This window comes from Tinamus guttatus, unplaced genomic scaffold (genome assembly GCF_059628265.1).
Source record: "Tinamus guttatus ecotype Peru unplaced genomic scaffold, ASM5962826v1 Tinamus_guttatus_pri_ptg000083l, whole genome shotgun sequence".
NCBI lineage: Eukaryota > Metazoa > Chordata > Aves > Tinamiformes > Tinamidae > Tinamus > Tinamus guttatus.
The window spans coordinates 67,163-93,310 of record NW_028288617.1 but is presented as its reverse complement, the minus strand read 5'-3'; the positions used below and the strand labels follow the sequence as shown (position 1 = coordinate 93,310).

The 26,148-nt window shown below is 41.3% G+C and overlaps 1 protein-coding gene across 1 annotated transcript; it reads left to right on the top strand.

The window, feature by feature from the left end:
- Positions 1 to 1,167: 1,167 nt before the first annotated feature.
- GRPR (gastrin releasing peptide receptor) lies at positions 1,168 to 26,148 on the top strand. The gene is made up of 3 exons (XM_010221511.2): positions 1,168 to 2,184; positions 19,795 to 20,146; positions 25,092 to 26,148. Exons 1-3 carry the CDS (start codon positions 1,721 to 1,723, stop codon positions 25,482 to 25,484), a joined length of 1,209 nt encoding a protein of 402 aa, XP_010219813.2. The 5' UTR covers positions 1,168 to 1,720; the 3' UTR covers positions 25,485 to 26,148.

Sequence of the window (26,148 nt, the reverse complement as noted above, 5' to 3'; positions counted from 1 at the left end):
TTTTTTTTGTCTGAAAGAGTACCACAAATTCTCTTGAGCTCTCAGCACAGCACTTCCTTGGGTGTTTGATTTGAAATAGCTAAGTATCCCTACTTAAGGGTACACATAAGTCCTTTGTTGACTTGCAGTGAACAGCAGCAAAGCAGCTGAAAACACTGACCTGGGTCACAGGAACGAGGCAGAAAAACGCATACTAATGGCTTTCTTTCAGAGTCCCATTCCGGGACATAGCTCCCAAGTATCTGGTGTTTTCCAAATTGTATTCTAAAATGTTTCCTTTATCAAATTACTGGATTTTGCTTTTACTGTTTAACATCTGATTTGAATCACTTTCCCTCTCACTCCCAAAGAATTGTAGCAGTTGGCAAAACATTCTTTTGCCTGCAAAAATGTTGCAGGGGCAAAAGTAAATTGCAGCTTCATCTAATTCAGCAGTCTGGCTTCTGAATTAACTGTACTTCTTCACAGTCCAGAAGGTCCTTGTATGTAAACATAAATAGTCTATCAATTATAAAGCAGTAACACATCAGTCGTAATTATTTTAATTAAGCTATAAAAAAGAGCGTTTTCATAATACACTATTACCTAGGGTTTTTTTTCTCTTCGTTTCCTCTAAATGTGCATTACCTATAGATGCCACTATGATGGATATGTCATAAGTAGAAATGACCACATTGAACGGTAAACTTTATTCCCTATTTTTGTTACCTCCAAATTAAAACATTAACAAAAAAAAAAAGTGCAGTCCCTGGTTAACTGCTGCTGCGTAGGGACAATGCTTCTTTACCTACCTTAACTGTAATGCTGATTTTATCTTAATTGGCCTTATTCAGCTCATTTGCCCTGGAGGATGAATTGTCTTGATGTAATTTTTCTCTTTCATTGAAGCAATTGGATACTGAAGTGCAAACAAAGTATGTGTGCTCTCATTTAAGAAAGTATGTTTACTTCTGTAGTGCTGTTATTTGCAGTATGGAATAAACAAAGGGGGGAAAGGAGAAGCAAGACTGTGAACCTCATCTCACAACATGTAAATCAGTACATTTTTCCAACTAAAGAGTTAACAGAGATTTTATATATATATATAAATATATATTTATCCAGGCAGTGATTAAATTGTCCAGTAGGTGGCTGGCATTCTCCGGCACTAGCCTGCAGCTCCCATAGAATTTCTGTAATCATTTAAGCAAGCTTGCTCTCATCATGTGAAGCAGGGGAAGAATTGACGTCCAGAAGATCCTGCCTATAGGATCTGAGTCCTCAAAGGAGCTGCTCTTTTTCCTGACTTTAAATCCATCTGGAAAATGCAGGGGCTAAAACCCGGAAGAGATTTGGACTGCAACATGAATGACAGCAACTATCAAAAGTTCTTGCTTTTTGTGATTCCCTTGTTTCAGAGTCAGTTCTACTCGGCAAATCTGACGCTGGGAATTTAGCTTTGCTTTTGAAAATGCCTCCCACTTACTGGTCTTTGAATTTGATAGAAGGCCTTTTAGAACTGAGGAATACCTAGCAGCAAGACGAGTCCGTGAGGAAAAAAGGCAAGTTTCAGGATTCAAACTACGCTAAAAGATGGTCTCTCCTAAACTTATGGAAGCACGAGTGTTGAACTGTGTGTCTGTGCTTTTTGGCTTGTTTATTTTCAGGATGTATCACAAAGTGGCATGACTTTTAAACTTCAGGCTGTTTAAAGCAGCAAAATTAAAGTGAAGGATTTTATATGAGGATTGTCAAAATTTGCTTCAGAGAAGAGCAAAGTGGGACAATGGCATCGGGAGAGTGCCTCCTGCTAGACCTGGAGATGGATAACTTCATTCTCTACAACATCTCTGCCAACCAGAGTGCAAATTTCTCCATGCTGAATGATGACTGGTTTTACCCAGCGTTCCTATATGCCATCCCCACCATCTATGGGATCATCATTTTGATAGGCCTTATTGGCAATATCACTTTGATCAAGATCTTCTGTACTGTGAAATCCATGAGAAATGTCCCTAATTTGTTCATCTCCAGTTTGGCTTTAGGAGACCTGCTGCTTTTAGTGACTTGTGTGCCTGTGGATGCTAGCAGGTACCTTGCTGATGAATGGCTGTTTGGCAGAATTGGATGCAAACTTATCCCCTTCATACAGCTCACTTCTGTAGGGGTGTCAGTCTTTACCCTCACTGCTCTCTCAGCTGACAGGTAAGCTTTCTGTTGCAGTCTTGCAAAGATGTCTGGCTATTTACAAACCCATAAAATGCACAGTTGTGAATGCATGTTTTCAAGTAAAAACCTAAATGCTTGTAAGTGGCATTTTTAACCTAATGAGGAAAAAGAGCGGTGTCATTTTATTTCTGGTGGTTATGGGTACAAAACTCATGGAGGTAGACTGAATGTACTATACTTTTTTTCCTAGGCTAAACCAATGCTTATTTAATTAAATTTAATTAAAAGAAAGACAAAAGCAGATCAAGTCAAAACTCAGAAAGAGGAAAAAAATTATAGAAGGATGCTTTGTTAAAAGACAGCATTTTCAAATTTGCCAGAAAAAAATAATCGATTTGTGTTTCATGAAGTTTGCAAGCACTGGGAGGAGCAATTCAAACTGCAGTTAAAATCAGTTCTTTATAGTATCTTGCTTTCTTGATGATAGTTACGTGTAGAGCAACAGTTTATGAAATGTGTTCAAAATATTCAAATGAGAGTGCCTGAAGTGAGGAATCTCAATCCACATTACTCAGTATATTTTCCCTGATTAAATGATTTGTATCTTATCCAATCAAAACTGCTCTGTGCTATTGGTTCAGCAACTTTGTCTCCCAATAATATTTGGTAAAAATAACACACAAATGTTATGTTATTTTAGAATATACAGAAAGGATTGACTTTTACAGACAATGTAATTCAAATAGGTGAGCACTATTTCAGACTTCTCTGAGGACTTTGAAATCAACCTCAAAGCATTCCAGTTTCCATGTCAAAAGACATTTGAATTTAAATGTTACTTTGGAGGATGCAGCCTACTTTCCTGAAAGGATCTTAGGCATTTACAGAAACATCTATTCACATCAAAGAGGACAAGATATCTCGTTTGCAATTTTGGTGCTTCAGAAAGACATTAAAGAATAATAGGTAAACATGTTAAAGTTATGAAATCTCACAGAAGTGCCAAGATTTCTGATGAGAAAAACTCTTTCAGTTTTCTATTGCTCAGAACGACATGGGGATTGTATTTCTTGGTCAAACGGAAGTGGAAATAGGTTGTTTTAGCTGGCCCCTTGCATGCCACACTGTTTCTCTCCTCCGAGCCTACCGTTTTAAAACATGAAACTATTTCCATTCCAAGAGAGCTCACACATGTACTGCACTAACTGGCATGTGGCTTCAGGGAAAGCAGATCACTCCGTAGGGCTTTAGAGACAGCTGAATGACCACTGTGTCTTGTAGCCACATTGGTTCAGCTCCCCCATTTAAGCATGCATTTAAAAATAGCACTGTCTTTCCCAATAGAAGATGGCAAATTTGCCTATGTACTGACAGCAGTCTTCAGGGATGGGAAAGTAAGAAAAGTTTTCCAGTGAAGGAGCACCTGCACTTTCACTTTTGAGTTTCATGTGACAGGTGGAACATTACCTGAAAAAAAATGTTCGGAAAATAATAAATGTTTCTCTAGGAGATTGGTCTTTCCAAAGCTGTAATGTAAGTTTCTTTAAAAGTGTCAGGAAAAGAAAAATACATCATAAAGAAAAATAATATATTGAGAAGATTTGTTGCTGTCTGATCACATGCAACATAAAGTAAACACTGCAAATGCTTTTACTGGGCAGCACATTAACAGCAGTTACTGTCTGAAATGAGTGTACAGAACAGAAGACTGCAAGTGTAGCAAATTTGTTTTCTAATACCTTGAAATTCTCAACTTCAGTTTTATCTGAACCCTGTTAACAATCATGCTGCATTTACACTGAAACATTGCAACACATTTAAATACGACTTGACTATAAGGGAGACAGGCATGCAAGTTTGGGGAAGAGTTAATGTTCCTATTTTAAAGGGGAACACTTTGACCATTTCTAATATTTCTGCTGCCTGTTATAGAAGGAGATAATAATGTAACTTCTACATTCTTCTTTTAGATCTATGAAGCTTAAATACTGTGCACTGAACTGGAAATGGGCCTTATCTGTTATGTTTACTGGGTTTTCTATTTTGGTATATTATCAGCAGTGATGGGATATTTTTGTTGCAAAATATATGGCCTACATTTTGTCAGCTCACAGCCTATTAGTCTAACTTCATTTTCTTAAAAACGTCATCCTGAACTCTAGGACCCAGTATAAATCATGCCAGAAACATCAAGAAAATAAACCTAAAATATACAAAGAAAGATTTCCAAACATGGGTAGACCATAACAGTGCTGTGATGCCTTCCTAAGACTCCACAGAGGACCTACAATCCAAAACTCTGCCGGGGAGAGGCTTTGCCACCCACTGAATGGAGAGATGCTATACTTGTACCTAAGGTGATTTCAATTCTGAGTTCAAATATGTTATTGTACTAAGGGTAGCAAGCAGCATGCCCTGAAGGATCTTCCCAGAAAGCCCTCCATCACCCCAGAGCGCTATGGAAATGCTTACTTGCTTTGCAGCATGGTCAGGAGCCAGGCAGGTGACACTGCTCAGGCACAGCTTATCTCACCTGGTACTCCAAGCTAGACAGCAACGTGCCTTCTGTCCTTGGAGAGAAACTCTGCCAGGGGAACCTGGATAAATCACTGTTTCAGGGTGCCTGTCTGTCTCCTTGAGTATAGAGGTAATCATGCGGTTTAACATAAATTAGATGCATGTATTTGAGATGGTGAATGTTGAGTGATGTCAGCCTACCTGACGTGCTCTCATGAGGCATCTGAATGATTCCGTTCTCAAAAATTGAAATATTGGAGTCTGCAGAGAATAACTTCATACCGAGTGTGGTCTGTACTGCACTTCATGGCACTCACTCCATGAAAAGGGACCACAAGGCTTGAGTGTCCAAAAGAAACAGCCTCCAGTCAGCTTCCATTAACAAAAGAAAATGAACAGAAGTATCAGCATTACTGATCAAGATATCATAGTGATGCCTAGTAAGACTTGGCATCTTTGGGATGAGAGATCTACTATGTGAAGGAAGGCACTGGAATGAGGGACAACAAAGTTCTTCCCACATAGATTCCCATGCAAACACAAGATGAAAGGTGGTGAGTAATGAGAAGATATAGAACACGAGGGAGGAGTGAGACAAGTAGATGATACAAATTATCTTGGTTGCTTTGGACCACCTTCTAAAGACTAGTCCCAGTTTTGGTAAATGTTGCGTAGTCCATATTGTATAAGCAAAGGTGCCTTCTTGAGATGCTCTTTTACTCTCTGTTTTCACTATCCCATGCTTTAAGTTGAATTAAAAAAATAATATAAAAAGATAAAAGGAGTCTGTCATCTTCTGGTGACTGCAAACTCTTAGCTAAGTGCCAGCTTGTACCACAGAGCTTCTTAGAGCTTCTTAGAGGTTTCTCCTGCCAATACTTACCAGTCATACATACAACTGACTGCTCACTTGTGAACTTTTCTCAAATACTGTGTTTAAAAATGCAGGATAAACAGCTGATCTCCAATCTTCCTGCTGTAGGAGTTGCCCGGTCTGCAAGGTATTTTATGTGCACATACATGCACACATGCATACCTGCGTGTTTTGTTAGATAGGACATAGCCCAAAGGATCCCAGCGGATTTAGGCCAGTTCTGTGTGCAACAATGAGCCTATATCAGGCTCAAATGAAATTTTTCAATAGGGTATGGGAGAAAGAGTAAAGAAGAGTTAACAATATTACAATTGTATTTTCTGTGGAACTGCTCTGCTGTCTGCATGATACTTTGCATCTATCCAACCGTGTTTGCAGGAGCAGTGAGGGCTGCCAGAGGGACCTGTTCTCCTGTTGCCACTGCAGATCTGCAGAAGAGCCAGGACAGGGTTAAGGCCTGTGGTGTGCTCACAGCCACCCTGCGTGAGCGATAAGGTGCTGCGGCTGAGTATACAAGAGCAAGAGAACAAGCAGTCAGGGTATGCGTGCCTATGTGTTTTAGAAAGGCTGTAAACTACTTTGGCAATAGAGGGACATCTGTCTGCACTGTTCCTCTGCTCTGCTGAGGCAGATTTCTTTAGCCAGTGCTCAGGGCATCCTCCCAAGGCGGGCGACTGAGTGTGCTTGCCCACCTCCCTGCCCGCCCTGTGGTGTAAGGGGTGGACAGGCGCTGTGAGAGAGAACACACCTGGGACGCTAGCCCAGCTGGCCAAAAAGCCAAAGCTGCCTCATTAGTAATAAGGAATTTAAAAATGTCTTTGCGAGGTAATAGGAAATTCAGCCCATTCAATTACCCTTGTCATGGGAAATATCTTTATTTAAATGACTATTTTTTCCATGACTGACAGGGTTCATGTATTTGCACTTGAATTATCCGATCTGTCAAGCACTGATCATACTTCCCTGCTCTTTTTCTGAGATAGTAAAAAGTTAAATAACCTGGTGTTCATGCAGTGACACCTTCCTGAAGTAATGTTGTTCTTACAAGCACATGGCAGAGCAAATGCAAAAAACATAACTGAAGTTTGCAAATGGATCTTTATTTCTATATACTTTAGTTTATCGAGATTTTAGTGTTGGCAAACTGCAGAAATGTCTACCACATGGATCTCCCAGCCAGCCCGACGCAGAACGGAGTACCCTTTAGCATGGATAGATGTACAAGAACAAATTACGAACACGATTTTAGGTTGCTTATGTTGGCAAGACCAGCCCTCAAAATCAGGAACTGCAGTAAGGTGATCTCTGAGAAATGAAATGAAGAAGTTAGAAACTGAGATTACTTTTGGAAATGTATTCCTCAGTGCTTGGATGTAGGGACAAGTTAACCATGAGGCAGCAATGTGCCCATGGCCAAGAAGGGCAATGGGATCCTGGCCTGCATGAGGAGGAGCGTTGCCAGCAGGTCGAGAGAGGGGATCCTGCCCCCCTGCTCAGCTCTGGAGAGGCCGCACCTGGAGTATTGGGTGCAGTTCTGGGCTCCCCAGTACAAAAGGGATGTGGAGCTTCGAGAGAGGCTCTCGAAGCTCCACAGTGTAGAGTGACAAAGATGATTAAGGGACTGGAGCATCTATCTTATGAGGAAGGACAAAGCGATCTGGGCCTGTTTAGCCAGGAGAAGAGAAGATTGAGAGAGGATCTGATCAATATGTATAAATTACCTGAGTGGAGAATGTAGGGAGATAGGGCCAAACTCTTCTCAGTGGTGGCCAGGACAAGGGATAATGGATATAAATTAAAACACAGGAAGTTCCATTTGCATGTGAGGAAGAACTTTCCTGTGAGGGTGACAGAGCCCTGGAACAGGCTGCCCAGAGAGGCTGTGGACTCTCCTTCTCTGGAGATCTTCCAAACCCGCCTGGATGCCACCTTGTGCCACGTGCTCTAGGTGTCCTCACTGGAGCAGGGGGATTGGGCTAGATGATCTCTAGAGGTCCCTTCCAACCTCAACCATTCCATTATTCTGTGGATCTGTGATACCCCTGCATTTACTTTTTGTATTCACAGACACAACCTAAGCCAGAACATCAGTTCTTCCAAAGAAAACAGGAAAATCTAAGGGGCTTCGCATCCCCATGCAAAGCGTTTGCTCCCATGGAAGCCTCTCCCGGAGAAGGAGGCTGGATCCTAGCTACTTGCTTTGCTTCCCTGTAGCTGCTCCTCCTGTGCTGCATGCATAGTGCATGTGCAGATGGGCACGTGCATCTCTTCCACCTGGTGGACAGAGCCTTAGATCCTGTGTTGCTGGCCCCTCTGTTAACACAATATAAACACTCTTAACACCCTTATTTTTACCTTGCATTTCCTCAGCCCTTGCATCCATCTGCACCAAGAGAAACAGAACAAACAGCACAAATTTTCTGAGTATCTTTATTAGCCAGAGCAGATGGCTAAAACACGATAGATGTGATTCTATTACCAGGAACATTACAGCTTCCATTTATATCACTGGGACCCGTGTGCAGATCTGAGGGCAGAGTCAGTGCTAATGTGCTGGAGACTGTCAATATTTAAGCAATCAAAGGAAAGAAAAGCTGGATTACCTATTGTTTACATTTCAGTAAAACCTAAAAACCCCAATCAGTTGTCATGGTCTCATGGTACGAGGTGCTATACACACTGTTAACTGGGAGAGAAACAGGCACCGGAGAATTTGCAGACTGTATGTCCAATTTCATGGTGCAGGCTAGAAGGTCATCCCTGCTGACAGTGATGAGCTCATGGTGGTCATGTTAGCCCAGGCATTCGTATCCAGTGTTTGGGCGTGGGCCAAATCTCTCATCCTGACCACAAAAGAGCAGAAGAATGTTCAGTGAACAAGGGCAAGGAAGAATCAGGCAGCCTGGGCTGAATAGTTTGCAGTATAAGCCGTGACACATCCAACAGTTGCTTTGCTCACAAACAAGTTCTGCAATAGCCTGTTTTCTTTTCCTTTTGGAATATGATGCCAACACGTCCCCTTGGGTCGTTTCTCACCAGTTCTGCATCAATGTGCATCAATGTGCTTGATACACTGAGGTACCAGGAGCTGTGAGATCCTATCTGACCTAGCGGTCCATAGCATGCTGCTCGCTCGCATGCACAGCTGCTGTGTATGACCTTAGGCAGAGCAGTAAATTTCAGCATCCAGAAGAGCAAACTGTGCCCTGGGTTAGAAGCTGAGGGTGGCCTCTGAACCCCTTGTAGTGGCAAGGCACTGAAAGACAGCCCAGCAGTAAGCCAGATCGTGTGCTGCAGAGGAAGGCAGAAAACTGAAGTCTCTTTTAAGAAACTACCTTCCTGAGCCCGGTCTGGTAATCAGTTTAACCTGAGTGCAGGAAGCTGCAGAGCATCTGAGAGATGCATCCTTAGAAGCATCCTTTTGTCCTCATCTGCTCTCCCCCTGTATCCAGGCTTTGCAGCTTCATGGGAAGGCAGGAGGGAAAACAGTACTGTGCCACACCAAGAGGACAAGCTATTTCTTGATACTTGCAGACAGTCCTGAAACATGAGATTTATGCATAGCCTCTCAAATGGCCTGGGAGATCCAGAGATGAGGATGACACTGGCTTCTCTGGCCAGTTCAGTAATTCATCTCACACCCCACCTGCATGCATAGGGGTTGCTGAATATTTCTCGGTCTCTGGATTAAAAGGGGTCATTTCAGTGACACAAGACAACTTCCTGGGCACTCTGACTAAAGATGCAAATACCAGCCTGTCCCTTACAAGCGTTCCCAGCAACCTGCTATCCTCACTGCTTAGAAACTATGTCAAGTTTCAAATCTAAATTTATCTGATCTTTAACCATTTTATCTGCTTACGCATTTCTCAGTAGGATGGAAATATTCCTCACTTCTGCTTTTGCTGTGAAAATACCTTTACATGGTATTTACATGCTGGTCAACCTTGAAAGCCACTGTTCATCTAAACCTACATAAAAATGTTTTCTCTGTTCTTGTCTCCCTTTGGCAGCATGCTTTAAACTCTTCCCAGTATTTGATGTTCTTGAACGTAGACAATACCACAAACAGGGCACTCAGTATGGTCCTATAGTGCTTTCAGCACCAGAGATGACATTACTGACATATTGCTAATAATAATCTGACAATAACCAAGGACTGCATTAGACTTTTGCCCCAAAATGGAGCTGGAAAATTATATGGAGGTGATGGTCTCTTATGATGGCTGTTTTTATTAAGTTACAGCATTAGTATTACTTAAGCATCTGTTAAACAAACCAGACCTTTAAACTAGCTAGTTCAGGAACTGATTATACTAAAGACACTAGAAGAATTACGTGAGATATTTCATTTTCTCAGATGCAATACAGAGATGCTCAAAGATCTCTCTTTCTCACCTCTTTCCCTGAAAGACCCTCAATCTGTTGCATAACATGTCCACCTAGTTCCTGCATATACTATTTTGCACATTGATATGGCTTCTGTTAGACCATGGTCATTTATGCCAACAATTCCCTAATACTTCTTGCACTTTTGTCAGTCACCATCTGCAAACTTTCCCAGCAAAAGGCTGTAAACAGTCTGCTAGAAAGAGCTGATAAATGCGACCAGGGTGCATTCCCGGAGCCAGGCTAGGGATGGCTGCACGCACGGGCAGCGCCGTACTAGCATGCCTGGAGATCTGTCGCAGAGCGTGCCAAAGATGCCCCGGGGCTCAGGGTTCCCACCTGACACCTCTCCCCCAGCCTAGCCATGGCCTCAGCACTGCTACTGTGACCCCTGCCCCGTGGGAGGCGGGCGAGGATGCTGAGAGCATGGATGGCAGAGGGGAAAACACATATGCCTGGACACATACATGTGCACATCCACATACAAGGTCACCCATGTCAGCATGACCAAGCGTGCTACACCTCCCTTACACACCAGCGTGGCCCACATCCCTTTCACAAGACTGATAATCCTGTAAAGAAAGGGAGCAATTTGTTCTGACAAAATTTATCATGCATTAAACACTAGAAGCTACTGTTAATTATAATTTCTCAGTACTATTGACAGCTCCATTGTTCTGTCAACAGCTGACCTCAGACAATCCAAGTACTCACAAACTCCTTGTTCACACCTTTCTAAACCTCACAACTTCAAGCTGGTTCTCAAGTTCTTGGGAATTTATCCAGTCTTTCAAGATTTGTAAAAAGTAAACACCAGTGGATATAGTTGTTCTCTAGAAGGTTCCTTTGATACTGCTATGTGTAAATTATGCAGGCTGCTGGTGTGAAAACATTTGTGCTAGCAGATGTTGGCTCACATCTTCTTCATACATCAGGCAAGCTTGCTACTACATTTACAGCAGTGCACGTGGTGTGTGTGTGCCTCCTCTGAATTTACTCTTAAAGACCTGCTGATTGCTTTCCACTTTGCCTCCGTCATTGTTTATGCTTTCACCATTTAGATGTTTGGCTGTATTACTGATTTTTTGTTCCTGATTTATTTAAAAATGTGCGTTTGTCTGTCATGCAGTGACCTTTGATATTTTGTTGGGTCCTTCAGCTTCCCTTATCAAACACCTACATTTCTAAACTCCGATATTTGCTGCCATTTACTTTTGCTTTTTTTCCCATCTGTCATATATTGATTTTTTAAATTATGCTTTTGAGGTTTTATCACAACTGCACTTTTTCTCTCAGTCAGAATAGCTTTTTGCCTGGCACAGCTTTTTTTGGGGCAGGATGGGGAAACTATTGCTCAGCTGCTTATATGTCCTTAGTATTGTCCACTTTACTTTTACTTTCCTAGTTAGTTATACTGATGGTTGGTGCTCAGAAACATGTCAGACTCGGGTATTGGCTGTGTGGGGGGCCTCAAAGGGTGCTTTTAAAATAATGGGTACCATCCCTCCCTCAGATGGCAAGTCTCAAGTCCAGTCGCAAAACCTGCATCAAACTGCTAGGCTGCCCCACTGAAATTGTTGACCTGGAATCAGGCCTTCAGACAAAGACTTCACTGAAGATCACACCTTGAATAGGGTGTACTTTCTAACAAGAAAAGTGTTGTCCACAGAACTCCTGCTATTCCCTGTAGTAACCTTCCCATCCATTGCTTTCTATATCTATGCTTAATTCATGAAATGGATTGTGCTCCGGGTAGTAGTCATTAGGAATAGCACAGTTTCTATTTATTGGCTATTCCTTCCCAACTATACCAGTGTAATTTAATGTTGTCTAAAACACTTTGTCTCCTCTCACTCTTTGACCTGATTCATTCCTAGACTGAAATTCTCATTAATCTAGATTCTATGATGGTGTAGCAGTGTGCAGGACTATGAACTGAAGTTGGAACTCAAGTGTTGAAAAGTAAGAACTATGCCACTTCCATCACTGCATCTTTTTTCACCCCCGACACTACTGAAATGTTAATTAAAAGGAAGAAAGAGTATGTGGCAATGTATGTGAGACTAGCCCATTAGAGACGTCTTTGTGCCCATGTACGATTTACTAAAATAAAGATTTTTAAAATGGACGTCTGCCCAAGAATCATGCGTAATAGTGATAATTTAAACTGGGTACGCTGACAGCAGATAGACCCAAAATAGATTGCCGAAGTGTGTTGATGGGTCAGACATTCTAGCAATTTTGTAGATTTATTGAATTATTTCTATTCAAAACTATTAATATTCATAGTGTTCATGGCGGAAACAATAAAGAAAGTTTAGAACATTGTGTTTATCGTAATTTTCTTCAGATGATACTTAATAAGATTTTTTTTTGCTTTCAAAATGGGACTTTGCATTCAATAAGACTCCATGTTTCTCATTTATGCAGTCTTCATATAGCACCAAGTTTTCCTTTGTTGCTTGGGGCTTTTTGCATAGTAATTAAGCTGGTCCTTCAGATTAGGTAGGCTAAGCAATAATGTGATACTCGTAGAATATAATATCAAATTTTAAATGAGAAGATTTTCATTCACTGTTCTGCTCATAGGCCAAGACCAGATCAAGGTGCAAACATTAAGCTTACAAATGGGAACAGATGACTCTGAGGATCAGATGACCTGTGAATTGTACATGCTTTTTTTTCCTGTTTTGGTTTCAGGTGGGAACAGAAATAGGGGAATACACTGACTAAAAGGCTGTTCTTTCATCATTACAATAGCAAGCACTTGCAATTTCAGGAGCTCATTTTCTAGAGCAGGGAAGAATGCAGCGTTTCTATTTCATAGTAATTACCTTGGCTATTTTTTCTAGGACTTCAGTCCACTCCAACTAATCCCTGCTTTTTTATTTAAATTACAGGTTCACATTAGCCCAATATCTCAAAATAGAGCTCAATTAAAACAGATTAAGAATCTCGAAAGTGACTTCTGCTTCAGAAAAAAACAGAAGCCATAAAGCAGATCTGAAAGATGACAAATCTGTCTGCCATTCTGCTGCAGTCTAAGCAGTGGGACGGGTAAAGAAGCAAGGACAGAAAAGTTTTCAGAAATTTTGTTTGAACACCTCTTAAAACACTTGTTTTTTCAGATGTTTTACAAATTCAGGAGTGGGGGCCGGGATATTCTTATGTAAACACTCTGCAGTGCATAGTGATGAATGATATTGTTTAGAGAAACTTGTTAACTCTAAAGTAGTCCTGTGAATCCATTCCTGAGTGTCAGAATCCCTTATCTTTGTAATAAGGACGAAGAGGTGCATTTGCAGAGCCACGGGGTTTGCTGTGTGGAGCATGACTGCCCATTAGACTTGGAAGGGAGGTGGAGGGAAGAGGTTGGCTGGGAGAAGACAAGTATCTTTGGAAAGACTGAGAAGAGCAGTTCTCTGAGGGCAAGTCTCTTTCAGCTATTTTCAATTGCTCTAGTCCAAAAAAAAAAAGGGGGGGGGGGGGAGGGGGAAAGGAGTTAAGAGAACACCTTGCTGCCTTTTCATAAGGTGCATTTAACGTATGAGAGGATGTGTGTAAATGCTACTGTAAAAGATTTACTGTTCTATTGGCTCACCAGGAACATCCCCAGTGAGCTGCCTACATGATTAAACGGCCACTTTTGCAGATGCCTCCTGTTACCACGGGGGAGGAACGTTTGCCCTTACCAGTAGCAGAAATTGAAGTCCCACTTTGACGTGTTGTGCCATACACCCCTCAGTTCATGGTCACAGAGGAGTTATGGTTATTAAAAAAGACACTAGTGATATGGGTGGAATTAGGGTCCACTGACCAGCCACTTGTAAAGACAGGTGATATATCCCGTTGTAAAAAGGCCATCTGGTTAGTCATCACTCACACTTATCAGACACACAAACTGTTATATAGGGAATATATATTAGCTTTAATTACTGACATAAGGGAAGGGGAAAGGCATCAGTACAAAGCAGTCAAAAAGCAGAAAGGCAAACTAGACTGCTTGCACCACCAGCTTCCCCAAACACCAGAGCATTAAAAAGCAAAAAAAAACAGAAAGGAAGACATATGGAGCTCAATTAATTTAAAGTTCAATGGAAAAGATCTAATATTCCTCTGGAGCTTTAGTTTCTTTGATTTGATTTTTGTGATTGATATGTTTGTAAGATGATGAAGGTAACAGGGAAAAAGACAATCATGAGGGACACACTGGGCCTCATGTCCCTTTAGTGCTAAGGTACTTTCTTCTCCAGTACTAAAGCAAAAGCAGCCCATAGTATCTCTGCTTACAAGCATACAGACACTGTGAGTTTGAGAGCAAAGTCCATTTATATTTCAGCTGTTGTGTATTTTTTCTTAGTTCATTTGTGGAGTGCAAGAATGGCTGAAATACTTTGCTTGAGTTGAGGAACTGCTTCTAGGGAACTTTGACATCCATCTGGGGCCATCTGAGCCTTTGGAAAATATATCTGTAATTGTTTTTCTTGTGACAAAAATGATTCTGTGTTTATTTTCAAAGTTGTTGCTTTGGGACTACGTATATGGTATTAACCAATGTTTGCATAGTCAAAGTTTGAAAGTATATTTGGAGATGTTATCATTAGAAACATTATAATTAACACTATGATAATGACATAACTTTCCACTGTTTCCCTGACATACTAACCTCAGTGAGAAAAATACTTCACACACCAAACCTTGTGTGTGTCACATTTTAGCAATTTATAGTCATTTCAGTGGTTTCAGTTATGAGATACACATATCCAATGAGCATAATAAAGATCCTAAGAGACAAATACAGGATGTTTTCCAGGATTCGATGGAGAAGGACACACTCTTTGAGTTCCTACCAATCTCTTCTGCCATGCTTTAAAAGCAATTCTAGTGATTACAGCAAATTCAATCAGAAATTGAACTCTTGTTGCTGGGATTAGTTGCAAAATGGCTGTGCACCGTATGCTACTGAACTGTTATGCCAAGACAGTGCACTGGGTGAGTTTTCATTAGGATACCCAGGTAGCACTGGCCCTGCCTCCGAAGGTGGATTAAGCACGTTGTGTCACACAGCTCCCAAATCCTTTTTGCCGCTTGAACCTGAAGCACAGATGCTAAAGCAGCTCCGTGACCAGGTTCCCCCTCCTAGGCTTGGAGACGAGCTCTGGAGAATAGGGACCACATCAGAGCCATTATTTAGAGTGAAGATGCAAATTCATCTGTGCAGTTGAATACTAAAGGCACTTTGGGAAACTACTTTGATATACCAGAGCCTTACAATGAGATGTTCACCCTTGGCAATACTTTTGAGGTTAACTTGCAATTATTACACTTACTGTGGACTTAAGATGCTGGGTTGATTCTTTTATTCTTAAAAAAAAATGCCCCATATGTGATTTGTTTATATTGGCAGAGAATGAGACACAGGGAACACCAGCACCTCCTTCGTAGCTGCTGTGTGCAAGGCAGGTTGCAGCCTAGCAAGTGTGATGGGAACAGAGAAGTCCATAGAATGAGCCATAGGAAAGGTCAGCATCTCATTCATATTCCCAGCCAAATCAGTAACCTAGTCATTTTCATTTGGGCTGTCTGACAGCTGGAGAGAGATTGGATTTGATTCAAGTTCTTAATTGTATTATTTTTTATTCAGCTGAGTACTCAGAAAGCACATTTTTCTTTTTAAGCTTTGGCCTTTATTGTGGTGCATGAATCATATCCTTGATTTTTAATCCTTTTTAAGAATTTCTTTAAGAGCAGGTTGGGGATGGAGTTCATCTGAAAAACAGCAGTATCATAGAATAATTAGAGAGGAAGAGGTGTAATGAAAGAGGAAATAGATGTGATAAACCCAAAGCCATGACTGGTTTCATTGCAGACAAGCTGACACATGCTCTTAGATCTAATATTACTGCATGGGTTGATAATAACACTGTTGTAGAAACTTTGCATAAGGTTTGGAACTCCACTGAGGTATGTGGACATATTCTTCAAGGTCTTCTTCAAGGTAGATTAGAGTATTCCAATGATGTAAGATAAGTATGGGAAAGTTAAGTACTTCAGGCTCACTCCTAAATTTAGCCATGAAATTGCCTGTGAAGACACTCCTCTCACTGTCCAGACTCCCTCTACAGAAAATGGAAATAGAGGCAACTCCTGAGGTTTTGCCATGCTCCCCCTCACAGATGTCTGTTTCACGCCTGGAGGAATCACTGCTGGAATTGCCTCTTTCTTCACTGACTATGGCAGAAGCCTAGGTAGATGCTCTTCTCTCCAATACTTTTAGTAGAGGAGATGCGTTACATCCCCCTGTTCTAATGAAGATATGGAAATTGGATTCAATTCATACAAATTCAGTCAGCTATATGTTAGCCATTTACACCTGAGCTTCTTACCTTCCACCTGTACTTTTCACAGGAGACAGAGTGTTGTAGCAATAAGTGATGCTAAAAGTTAGAATTTGTTTGCTGGAGATGCAAATGGCATGGATTAGACATGGCTCCTATCTTCACATGGGTGGCTTACCATAGAAATCAGAAGCTACCATGACTGAGTTTATTGCCATGATGCTGGTCACAACTGCCTTGATTGTGCAGAGCAGAAAAACTGTGCTCAGCAGTCTGGGGGGAGAACCTCACAACTTGGCTCAGGCATGGCCGACTCTCTCCTGATGGACCTGGGGAGAGCAGAGAGATCCTCTGGGAAGAGTTAGGGAGAGATTAATCACTGACAAAGAAGAGCACCAGACAAAGCTGTGGAAAGCTTGCAAACATATTTGACACTTGAGATGAAAATACAGATGCTAAAAAAGAGTACTCGCTACTGCTCAAAACCAGTCCAGCTTGTTGCAATTCTTAAGAAATTTTAAACAAATTATAAAATTCAGAACTGTCTCCTGTGAAAATGGCATAAAAAAAGCAGAGGAGTAAACATATGAGCTCTGCTCAATGATCAAGCAAGACACGCAGCTTTTTTACTTTCTGAGCACAGACCACAGGGAGCTCTTCCCCAACCCCAGGGCTGGGAGGTAATAGGTGCACAATCCGGTGTGTCCTCACAGAGGATAAACTTCTGCAGCCAGAGCCAAAATTGACATGGGAAAATAGTGCTGTGGAAACATAAGCCAGAGAGACACCCATTCAAATAGCAATGCAACTGGAAATAAAGATTCCCACTAGGTCAATATTGAACATTCAGCATTAATATTCAGATGAAAATAAATTGCTGAAGATCTCTGAGGAAGTTAGCTCACCATAAAGTAAGTCATAGTCACTAAAATAATTTGATGCAATTGGCCAGCATTGTTAGAAAACATGTATCCATATTTTTCTGTCTAAGAACCTACATTTTCAAAACCTATTTCCACAGGGTTTTTTTTGTTGTTGTTTTTTGTACTTTTGACCTCTGTAGATTTGCGTCTATAATGAGCACTTTGCATCCCAAACCTTTCATAAATCTTCTTTGTAGCTATTGTACCAGGCTTTGTAAAATAAATGCCTAATAATCAGTGCCAGCATTCCTAGCCATTTGTAGTTATGTTCTTGCAAAATTATATTGTTCAGAAATGCCATCTTTAATTGAAATGAACTAATAACCCGAAGTGCATTCATTTTCTGGCTCTCCCTAATCTTCTTATGTTCATAAAAACAAAATGGAATCTCCCTCTCTCTCTGTATATTTCCGTTCATTCACATTACTGGAAACGAACACTGAACAATAGTTTCTCAGATGGCTATATTATATTTAAAAACATACTGAAATAATTATGCTACTATGCTATAGTGATAAATATACAATAAGCACCCATAGAAATAACTTTGAATTAACTAAAGTTATTGATACTTAGATATGTAATTCTTTTCTTTTTATATTTATTCTCTTTAAAGTTTACTGAAGATGTCCAGTTAGCTAGTGTTTCTGCCAATAAAATATAAACAGTGAACTGGACTATAATGTGAGCTATTTTAGCTGCATTGTTTTAACAGTCTGCCTATCTCTTCCAGTTTATTACTGTAGCAGTTGTAACACCGTATTTGTTTAAATGCTGTGATTTTCTTCACTTGAGAAGATGATCTTGCACTGGAAGATTTTGCTTTGTAGTATGACCACCACTTAACCTCCAGCTTTAGAGTACAAGTTAAAGCAGTGTGAGGCCAGCATGAAAAACAGAATAGCTGTATAGCCTCGGTAAGGGAAGAGCTTGGCAAAACATCAGTTAAATGAAAGACTAATGAGCACAATGTTTGCAGCCTATCTACGCTAGACACCTGTGGAATCATATGGAGAAATATCTGCATATGGGAAGATGTCCACATGCAGTCTTTAAATATAAAGTTTATATGTATGTATTTATGTATATACCTGTGTAAATGTGCATATATTTACATAGAAATATAGACACATGTATATGTACATGCGTATCTACATATGCAGAGAGAGACTAGGTGTGCTGAAGAGTGTGTATAACTCGAATTTGAATGCATGCTTATCCCGTAAATGAGGCAATTCTGCAGAAGAAACAAAACAACACAAGTGCGTTACTGATAGACTCCCATGTAAAATGATGAGCTCTGGGGTGTACAGACTACAGCATATAGGACACCTGTCACACACGTGTGCTGTGTCCCTGGAGCTCACATTCAGGCTGCTGAAGCTCACATTCCTGTGCCGTCATGCCTCAAGCAGAGCACTATTCCGCTCCCATCTCAGGACCAAATTCAGCTGGTTAAAGAGCTGGGATCCTGGAAGGAACTGAGAAACAGTCTCTGGAGCAACCACATGGGGAATGGAAAGTACCCTGCCATGACAGATGGGCCAGGGCAGTTGACGGATCAGGGTCTCAGCAAGTCCATAGAGTGGACAGAGACCATGGGGCCAAGTGAGCCATGGCAAGTGCGAGAGGTAGATCCTGGAAAAAAGCATCTAACAGAGCAATGCTGAAAATGGCAAGATTATGATGATTAAGAAGATGGTCTGCTCATAAAAGAGACATAGATATTTCTTCCGTTTTTTTTTTTTTCTTTTGGAGTTTTCCTTAAGTATGTATGTGAATTGTAATTTATTTATAGTGCGTGTTCCTGCCAGATTAGGGCTGTTCTGGTCTTCCTGTTCGGTATATCAGGTTAAAATAAGTTCTTTTCTTTTCTTGAATTCTAGAATATGATTTTTGCAAAAGGCTGAACTTGGGAAAAGCAAAATAGCAAAAAATCTCATCTACCTATATAGCATAGGAAGCAGTATTTTTCTTCAAGAAAGTCAACATGCTCTTTGCAGCCTCCAGAAACTTAAGATTTGGCTTTGCAGAAGGCTGTGTATTCACAGCTCTAAAAGAAACGTGTGGCAATATCTGCAAATTCAATAACCCTTCTAGTTTCTTTGAATAGGATACTGTAAAGGGGTGTAAATTCTCATATGTTTTTTAAGATAACCCTGTGATTTACACTGCCTATCTTAATGTTATTTGGACACATACATGTAGAAACTGTTTCCATGCTTCATGTAGAATAAACCCTTTATGAATTCACTGTTCTTTTTCCATATTGGTTTGCACTTAGGTCATTGTCCATATAGCCCTGATCTTGTGCATATTAATGTCAGGCAGGACTGTGCTTCGTCAGATCAGTTACAAGCTAAATGAGTTCAGAATCAATACGCATGAAATTGAATGAACGTATGTCAGGTGGTTCTGCTTTGAAATGACAAATTCATCAAACTGAAATTTCAAACACCAATAAAAAATATATCATGATAAAATGATTTTTGTATGCTTTCTATAAATGGAAGGTATCTGTGAATGACAAGCACAAATACACTGCCCAAGTATTCCAACTGATCGGCACTGAGGTCGGTAAATGATTTTTTTCTTCTTTTCTTAGGTATAAAGCTATAGTAAGACCAATGGAGATCCAAGCATCCCATGCACTGATGAAGATTTGTGCGAGAGCTGCTATAATCTGGATTGTTTCCATATTGCTTGCCATTCCCGAAGCTGTGTTTTCTGATTTGCACCCCTTCCATGACAAAGGCACTAATAAAACCTTCGTCAGCTGTGCTCCTTACCCACATTCTGATGGGCTACATCCCAAAATCCATTCAATGGCTTCATTTCTGATCTTTTATATCATTCCCCTGTCTGTCATTTCCATATATTATTATTTCATTGCTAAGAATTTGATCCAGAGTGCTTACAACATCCCCGTGGAAGGAAATACGCATGTGAGGAAACAGGTACAGATTTTATTTTCCTCAAAAATCCACATTCCTTCTTAAGAGCTAACAAGTTAAGAAGAGTTAAGAGTGTGCAGAAGTTTGAACTACATAGAGGAAAAAATTTATTAGGACAGAATGCATCTACCGTGTTAATTTTAATAGACTGAATGGTCTTAAAGAATAAAACAAATGAGCACAATCATATCATGCCACAGCACTAAACAGTGAAAAAAAAAAAAAAAAAAACCACAGTCATCTTGTCTTTCTAAGTTCAGAGACTTTGGCAATATGGTTACCATGGAAAAGACATCCGGAAACTCACACAAAAGTCTGGGTAGATGTTGATGTTTACTAGATATTGACTAGAAAATAGGCAGAGCTAGGGATGGTGTTTTGAAATTGAAAGAGAGAAGTTACATGGAAGAAAAAAAACTCTCAAAATTGCTGTGTCAGAGAGAAGATCTTGGATAAATTCTTGTTCTGCAAAGTGGTGTGGGGACCCCACAGGTGTGGTACTATTGCAGGTCTTGTGGATGCTGCGATCTTTGCTGGGTGGGAATGAAAGATAAAGTCTCTGAAGAAAAGAGGAGCTGTGTCTTCTGTGAAATCCATTAGGCATTTTTCTCCCTCTACAAATGCCTCTTTTCTGTAGTCTCCAGAGAAGAGCAGTGTTGGACAGAAAAGCCTAACCACTTGTTATATGCCTATAAGGTAGACTTCTGTTAGTCTTCTTCTGGTCCAATAGCTAGTAGGTAGCTTCAGTTTTTAATATAGATGGTCTAAATGGTCATCTAATGGTTTAGATGGTCTGGTGCTAGGACCATCTTTGCCATTGACCAGTCTCTCAGCCTGGTGAACTAAGGTTTAGGGCTAGGGTTAGGATTAGAGCTAGTTTCAGGTTAAGAGAGAGAGAAAGCCTCGAGCTTCGGAGAGTGGAGATAGAAAGAGGATGACAATGGAAACCTGGCGCAATATACAGAGTGGTACTAGGAGCATCTTTGCAGTTCACCACACTCTAGGCCCGGTGAGGCTAGAAAGGGCAGGCCAAAGGAAATATAATGCAACATCCAGACTTGTGCTAGGGCCGTCTTTGCTGTTGGTAAAACTCTAGGCCTGCTGACCTCAGGCTTAGGGTTAGGGTTAGAGTTAGAGCTACGGTTAGGGTTAAAAGAGGGAGAAAGCCTAGAAACACTTTTGGAGTGGTTCTAGAAAGGGCATGCCAAAGGAAACGTAGTGCTATCCCCAACTGGTGCTAGGACCTTATATGCAGTTTACTAAGTTATAGGCCAGGCCACCTCAGGCTTAGTGCTAGGATTAGCCTTAGGGCTAGGGTTAGGGTTAAGAGAGAGAGAAAGTTTAGAGTCCCATGGGGCTAGAATGTGCATAAAAGAAGAAACCTAGCTTATATTTAGACTGGGGCTAGAACCATCTTTGCTGTTGACCAAGCTCTAGACCTGGTCACCTCAGACTTAGGGCAATGGTTAGGGTTAGGGCTATGGTTAGATTATTGCCAGGGTTAGACTTGAGAGAAAAAGAATGTCTAGAGCCCCTTGGGTAGTGGAGCTAGAAAGAGAATGCCAAGAAAATGTTGCCTGATATCCAGAGTGGTGCTAGGACTATCTTTGCCAGTGACCAAGCACTAGGACTGGTGACCACAGACTTATGTTCAGGGTTAGGGTTAGGGCTAGGGTTTGGATTAAGAGAGAGAGAAAGCCTAGATCCCCAGGAGAAGTGGGCTAGAAAGGGCATGCCAAAAGAAAAGTAGTGCTGTATCAAGACTGGCGCTAGAGCCATCTTTGCCTTTACAAGACTCTAGGCCTGGTGACCTCAGGCATAGGTCTAGGGTTTGGGTTAAGAGAGAGAGAAAGCTTAGAGCCCCATGGGGAGTGGAGATAGAAAGGGCATGCCAGAGGAAATATAGCACTCTATGCAGTAGCCTGCTAGGACCATCTTTGCTGGTGACCAAGCTCTAGTGCTGGTGACCCCAGTGCTAGGGCCAGCGTTAGGTATAGACCTAGGATTAGGCTTAGGGCTACCTTTAGGGTTGAGAGAGAGAGAAAGCCTAGAGCCCCAAGGGAAGTGGGGCTTTAAAGGGCATGCCAAAGGAAATGTAGCAAATATCCATACTGGTTCTAGGACCATATTTGTCGGTTAGCCAGCACTAGGGCTGGTGACTTCAGGCTTAGGGATAGGGTTAGGGTTAAGAGAGAGAGAAAGCCTAGAACCACAGGAGTAGTGACATTAGGAGGGGCATACTAAAGGGTAATGCATACAAACTGAAACATAGGAAGTTTCATCTGCGTATTAGAAATAACAGTGTAACAGAGTGCTGAAACAGGCTTTCTAGAGAGGTTGTGGCGTCTCCTTCTGTTGTTATATTCAAAACCTGCCTTGATGTGATCCTCTGTTACCTGCTGTAGGTGGCCCTGCTGGAGCAGGGGGTTGGACTAGATGGGTCTAGAGATCCTCTCTAGAGATCCGTTCCAACCTCAATCATTCTGTTTGATTCTGTGATCTCTAGAGGTCTCTCCCAACCTTAACCTTTCTGTGACTCCAATTTCTGAGGCTATTTGCTCTTCGCTACTCCTAAGCATCTATAGAGAAAAAAAGAATCATCTCCAGGAGGAAATCCAAATTCTGCATGAGCAACTAGGTATCTCAGGTCACTGCTTAAATTTAAGCCTTAGGCTTGTTTAACTAAGAAAGTAGCAGCTTGTTTCTAAACAACTTATTTACCTTGTCATATGCCCTTCCTTTCATTTGAGGAGTCATTCAACTTAAACTAAGCTGTCACAAACCATTCTTCAGCTGAATGAATGGCCGTATAATTACTCCAAGCTGACATCTCCACCTTAGGCTGCCCTAACATAATCTTCTCATGTGGTGATAAGGTGATAAATCAGGGGTGGAAAACTGTGTTTTCCGCCCATTAAATAATGTGCAACCCATGATTTCCTTTTACTTTCTTAATGCACATAAATCTTTTTTTTCCTCCACAGGCCATTTTTTTTCTCTGATTCAATTACTTTTGATTAGAGACAGTAAAGTGAGTAGTAGAAGAAGCCATTTTCCCCCTTCACTTTTGGGGAGAGAACTCTGAAGAAAGTGAAAGGACAGACTGCAGTCTAGCACCAACAGTCCATCATCCAGTCCTGCAGTGCATTCGGGAACTATAGGTCTCCATCTGAGATAACTGGTATTGATTCCTTAGTGCGTTGCTTCCTTTCTTTATAGTGCAGATGTGGTTTCAGTAGCCCTGTATCAAATTAAGGATACATTTAAAAAGAATATATGGTTCAGCCGTGGAGAGCCCTTTCTCAAAGGATTTAATTTTCAGACTGCTCTCTGGAGACATGGTACAGGTCAATCCTTTCTGAGCTCAATGGCTAATTTTCAGTTAGGGGAACAAAATAAAGTCAAAATGGGCTTGCCACATCTCTCCTGCTTGTTCCCTGGTTGCTGCTGCCCTGAGCAAAGATCAGGTTATGTGAGCTGCTCAATTTTTGCTTCACTTCTACAGCTTGTGAGGTGAGGATGTGCAATCTTTCAGGTGAATAATAAAATGGTCACAGGGATTATCAGAAACACACACAAAGCACAAAGCTTGCTCCAAGTGTGGCATAATACCAGCAAAACAATACATGTGGCTGTGTGAACAGTGGTATATTAAAAAGAGGAGGAAATTCTGTTAAAAAGATTTTCTGGAAGTTTCACATTTTTGAGACCTCATCTTCTGACTTTTAATCAGGAAGTATTTTTCTCAGAAAAAAAAAATGAAATGGGTCAACTTTGATCACCTTCTGCATTAACCCTTCCCATCCATGCTGCTGCTCTTTGATTTGTTTTTGCCTTGGCCATAACTCCTGCTCTTGAGCTGCTTGGACCAGGCACCATAGCTGCCTGAATGCAGGGGCCCTAAGGGCCATGTGGAGATTCAGGCCCCTGAGATCATACTGAAATACGGGAAGCAAGTGGCAATGAATTACACACAAAATCCTGGGAAGAGCTGTGGGAATTACCTGAGAGAACGAGGTAACAAGGTGTTACACTTCTTGCACCTGCAAACTTCTGGCTGTGCAACTCACCCAGGGTTCATCTTACCTCAGTAGGTTTCTCTGAATAACTCTGTCCACCTTCTTCTTTGGCATGGCACAGTTCGTTTCTTCATTGGGAAGAAAGATGCGTTTTTCAGATACCTTAGTGTGCAATACTGGTGGAAAAAAACGAAAAGTGTGGTTTATTTCAGCTCACTACAGTTGAGCAACACCTTTGGGTTGACCTTTGAACCTAAATAAAACAAAAGGGTGTTTTGTCTGTGTGAAGATTATATTGCATGGTAGCCTACGTTGTAAAAGCACACCCGCAAAGGCAGCTTAGATTTTGCTAGAGGGATGCTCATCTACCTATCCACCACTTACATCCTCTACTCTTCTTGGTGCCAGATCTTCAGCTTCAGAGTATACTCCTTGTTTCTCTAAAAACAGAATTTTCTCTTTCAGTTTCTCCAGTTACCTTGGCTCGCAGGTGTTGCACTTGCTCTCTGCAGATCATGAGTAGTTGGCAGCATGTTTATGTACATATACCACATGCCTCCAAGACATAAAGTCCTGCCTCTGGGTTCTGTGAAATAACCCATGTTCCAAACCCAGCAGATAATTAATGATGGCGTCTGCACTTTTGTTACCTGAGTCAGTTTTACAGAATGACAAGTTCTCTCTAAACAGGAAAAGAAAGATTGTATTTCACTGTTTAAGAAATTTGCAAAATCATTTGTTTTTAGGAGAAGGGTGGGTGAGGCGAAACAAGGAAGGTTCTGAACTCTGTGTTCACTTGCACTCCATATCCCCTGCTGTCTATGTGCCACCTTGCACACATTAGCCCTAAGCTACCACACAGCAGAGGGGAAAGAGTCAGCTACTCTCAATCTAATCTCCTTTTGTTGCATTTCCTTTTGTTCTTGCAGATTGAATCTCGTAAGCGCCTGGCCAGGACAGTACTGGTCTTCGTGTGCCTCTTCGCCTTGTGCTGGCTTCCCACTCACATCATCTATTTATACCGTTCCTACCACTACTCAGAGGTGGACACCTCAGTGCTGCATTTCATTGCCAGTATCTGTGCTCGAATCCTGGCCTTCACTAACTCTTGTGTCAACCCGTTTGCCCTCTACTTGCTCAGCAAGAGTTTTAGAAAACAATTCAACAATCAGCTCTTCTGCTGCAGAGCTCGTCTCCTTATCCGCTCTCAGAGCATGGCCAGGAGCACCACGCGCATGACCTCCCTCAAGAGCACCAACCATTCCCTGGCTACCTTCAGCCTTATCAATGGCAACCACGCCTGCCATGAAGGCTATGTCTAAAGTTCATAGTCAGGTACCAGAACAGGCCATGCCTGGTGTGAATGGTGGATTTTGCTCTGTGGAGTTGGGAAGCAACACACACATGGGCAGAAGGAAATCTGCTGTGTTCAGAGATCTGAGAGGAGATCAAAGTGTTCCACTTTTCAACCTGGGCTGAGGGGTGTCTGGATCAGTAGATCACTTAGTACCTCACTACAGGAGCTCCCTGGAATGGGCTGAGTCCCTTCAAGACCCACTGACTTTAATGGGAGTGAAGAGAGCACCAAAAGATCAAATCCAGTTTGGACTTGGAGTTTCTTCATCAGTTTCTGCTCAATCCCAAACTTGGGCAGACATACAGCACTGGTGAAGACCGTACAGGGACACAAAAATTGCCTGAATGGTTGCATCTACAGTTCATGGTATAATTTATTTTGATGCCAAAATAAATCCACTTAAATAAGGTAAATAATTTTACAAAGGAGTTTACTGTAGGTTATTTACAGACTTTTCAATTATTTATTAATATCCTGAGTACAGTATTAATTCATGGTGTAAAATATATGAAGAGTTTACTGGGGTAAGTTGTGGCCCCATCTGAATTGAAGAGTATCTTGCACCACATCAATGTGAAAGCAGTAACATGTGAATAAATGTGAGTTGAAATATGTTTACAATTTTTAAA

Excerpts from the sequence above, each read along its gene's own strand:
- GRPR (XM_010221511.2), top strand. The coding sequence starts at position 1,721 with ATGAGGATTGTCAAAATTTGCTTCAGAGAAGAGCAAAGTGGGACAATG. Across the intron at positions 2,185-19,794 it reads ACTGCTCTCTCAGCTGACAG|GTATAAAGCTATAGTAAGAC; the intron begins GTAAGCTTTCTG and ends TTCTTTTCTTAG. Across the intron at positions 20,147-25,091 it reads ATACGCATGTGAGGAAACAG|ATTGAATCTCGTAAGCGCCT; the intron begins GTACAGATTTTA and ends TTGTTCTTGCAG.